This window comes from Fulmarus glacialis, unplaced genomic scaffold (assembly GCF_000690835.1).
Source record: "Fulmarus glacialis isolate BGI_N327 unplaced genomic scaffold, ASM69083v1 scaffold16112, whole genome shotgun sequence".
Taxonomy (NCBI): Eukaryota; Metazoa; Chordata; class Aves; order Procellariiformes; family Procellariidae; genus Fulmarus; species Fulmarus glacialis.
The window spans coordinates 1-3,150 of record NW_009198569.1 but is presented as its reverse complement, the minus strand read 5'-3'; the positions used below and the strand labels follow the sequence as shown (position 1 = coordinate 3,150).

The 3,150-nt window shown below is 56.2% G+C and overlaps 1 protein-coding gene across 1 annotated transcript in view; it reads right to left on the bottom strand.

Annotated features, from left to right (window-relative positions):
- GRK6 (G protein-coupled receptor kinase 6) overlaps positions 1 to 2,802 on the bottom strand; it is a 13,673-nt gene extending 10,871 nt beyond the window's left edge. Inside the window, exons 1-2 of the mRNA XM_009572960.1 lie at positions 2,763 to 2,802; positions 191 to 286 (exon numbers count right to left, since the gene is read on the bottom strand). Coding sequence (XP_009571255.1) covers positions 191 to 242 — 52 coding nt within the window. The 5' untranslated portion in view covers positions 243 to 286; positions 2,763 to 2,802. The remainder of the gene's footprint in view (positions 1 to 190; positions 287 to 2,762) is intronic.
- Positions 2,803 to 3,150: the final 348 nt, after the last annotated feature.

Here is a 3,150-nt window from a genome sequence, read left to right as displayed (position 1 = left end):
AGCTCTGAGTGATCCTGGCCAGGTTTTGGCCGACACATGCCCTATTATACATCCTTGACCCTCGCGGGACTGAACTGCCTTCACGTGCACCCAGCTTTGGGTGCACAACACCCAGACACGCTCACCCACCGGCCCCGCTCTGGAACGGAGCCTGGGCACTGCTTAGCTCCTGCCAGCCGCCGCGTCTCACCGAGGGTTTGTCGAAGATCCTCGCAGAGGCTGATGTGGGGGAACTGCAGCATCTGGCGCCATTTCTTACTCTTGCCTTTCCGGTTTCCGCCACCACCTGCAGGGCACACAAAATCAGGACCATCAGTTATGAAGCAAGGAGTCCAACTGCAGCCTAGCCTTACCAGGAGCTAAGAGAGGAGACACCCTTTGTCCACCTACATGAGCAAGCCCAGGCAAGGAAAACAAGACTGAAGTGGTACCGCCGTCTCCTGGCTGGTGGAACAAAAGCACTAGAGCCTCTGACTACCAGAGGAAGCGGATGGACCAACCACTCTGGCTGCTGAACAAAGTCACAACCAAGAACACAAGGACCTTTCACCTGGACATCTCAGTGACTCACATTTAAGTTTGGAGAATCAGGGCAGGGGCAGGAGTGCCTAAAGCCATAGGTTACTCTATGCCTGCACAAGAGTTCTTGGCTCCCAGGCCTGTCCTCAGGACCTCTGCATAACTAATCACCTCTCGAGGCCAAGTCTTGCTCGGTGTGAAGCTCTTCCTGCCGTAGTAACAATGTTCATGCCACCTACTCATTCCAGACTGATTGCTTACTCCAGGGAGGGGCTCTCAGAGAGAGGACACGAAGCTGGGAGACAGGAATTCCTGCTCTAATCCTGGCTCCACAGACAACTCGCTGCATCGCCCGGGGCTCATCACTTCAGTTTCCCACCTGTGAAGTGTGGACACTCCCACCTTTCTCCAGAGATAAGCCAGCCTCAGAAAAGTGAGATCCAAGAACTAGATATTATTCCAACTTCAGTTGCTGGAGCAAATGCCCAGTGCTGTAGGACAGGGTGGGAAAGTTTCTAGATAGACCAAAAAATTTACATCATAGCAAGCACTAAGTGCTGAAATACTTGTACGTCTGATTCCTGGGATCAGCCAATCTGCAGGGATTGCCTTCCCCCTGCCCGGTGCCAACACACACACAATCTCCCACCTCCCTTTGGAAATACATTAAACCACCCTGCCGAGTTGGGCCAAAGGCACAGCTTTCTGAAATCAGGGGGGGTTGAACATCATTTATCAGCTCTTGAGAAACACTTTCATAACACTTTCCTCCACTGTGGATGCAATTCAGGCCCTAATCCTAGACACGGTCCCCAGGCATCCAGCTCCCCACGCCGCTGGAGACCTTGGTTGGACAGGCAGGTGGGACGGGGCCACCACAGCCGGCCTTCTGCAGGGCCAGCCCCAGGTCCCAGCCCCTGGCACGCTGCGGGTCACTGTGCTACATCTGCCCTGCACCAGCAGCTGGGCTGCATGATTGTACAAACTCAGGAAGGAAGTGACTCAAGGGTAAGCAGGGGTGGAAGAAACCAGCAGCACAGACACCTTCTTGTCAGCCACGGCTTGTGGCAACAAAACGGATGGGGACAACTAAGTGAGGGCACAGGAGGACAAGGCATCCTCACCCCAAGAGTGCTCAAGGAAAGGCAGAGCTGTGCCCCACAGCACCCAGAGGACAAGGACCGGCAGCTTGCATTTCCTTGAGTTGTTTGCTTTGAAAGGAGGCTCCAGCGCCCTTCATGCACGGTTCTCCCCCGCCCTCCAGGCGCTGCAGCAAGCAGCCCAGCAGGGAACTTGTCTCCTGCACACGAACCTCCCAGCACCCCCGTTTTGGGGACGGGGCAAGGGATGGGCCACCTCCACCCAGAGCTCACTACAGGGGAGCTTCACGGCTTGGTGATACCTCAAAGCTGGTCTGTTGTCCCGCTGCCAGAGGCCAGCAGGCAAGGGGGACAACGGGGGAAGGAGCCTTCACCTTCCCTGGGCCAAACCCTCCTAGAAGAGTTTGAAGGAAACATAGAGCACGGTCATCCTATGGCAGCAGCTGAAGATGGCTGTCAGCAGCCCCCCGCAGCACGTCCAGGGTGATCTCAGCCCCACACTCCCACACCAGACCAGGAGGCTCCCAAAAAGGCTGGGCTGGAGCAAAGCAGCTGATGCTGCCAGACCTGGCCAGCAAAAGCGGCTCTGTCCTGTCACACAGGCTGCCAGAGCTCGCCCCAGCGGCCACCCAGCCACAGCTGGGAGAGCCGTGGACAGGCAGCACAGCCACCCACGACTCCTGCAGGCCAGGAACTGTCCGGCATGAGCGTGCCAGTGGACCGTACCTGCAGCCAAACTGCCACTGCCAAGGCTGAGGCACCAGAGGAGCACTGGGAAGAACCGCAGCAGCCGTCCGATGCCTCGCTCTGCATCAGCAACCCATCTCTGCTGAAGGCACAACAGGAGCCAGTCTCCCGGTCGCTCACTCCATGGGAAACAGGGTCTCATGTCTAGAGGTCACAAATGCCACTGTTTGGTTTTGTCTCGATTTGGTTTTGAACCAAACCTTGCCATTATGAACCAGAATGTCATGTTCCACCACGGTCACCGTGCCTGAAGTACCAATACTAAGTCTGATTTTCAAGCAGCTCAAAAATGTTTCTGCCCCTGTAAATTTAATTTCGTTGCTCTTTGCTCCCACAAATCTAATCTCTAAAGCCCTCTAACTAGATTTCAGTGGGCCCCTCAGGCTCCAGAATGACTTGGTCTGGCCAGCTGCACACCGTGGGCCAGGAGGGACTGTACTTCCCTAATGAACTCCCCAACGCCTGGCTGAATCAGATCTTCTCTGCAAAGCACCAGGCTCCTGTGCAACAGACTTCCCAGCTCTCTCCTTAAGCCATCCTGAGGCTCTATCCCCCACCGAGGCGCTGGCATTTAGCCGTGACCCCTGAAGCAGCAGGAGGTTTGTGGCCCTGCAGCAAAGCTCCTGGCGCTGAGCGGACCAGGGACCAGGGTTGGTGTGAAGGTGGTGGCGGGGTGGGGCTCACCACCGCAGTTTCGGGCTCGGCCCTTGTGTGGGAAGCAGCAGTTTACCAGCCTGAAATAAACTTTTTCTCCTAAAGCTGCTTTGTCCCTCTGCCAGGGGAG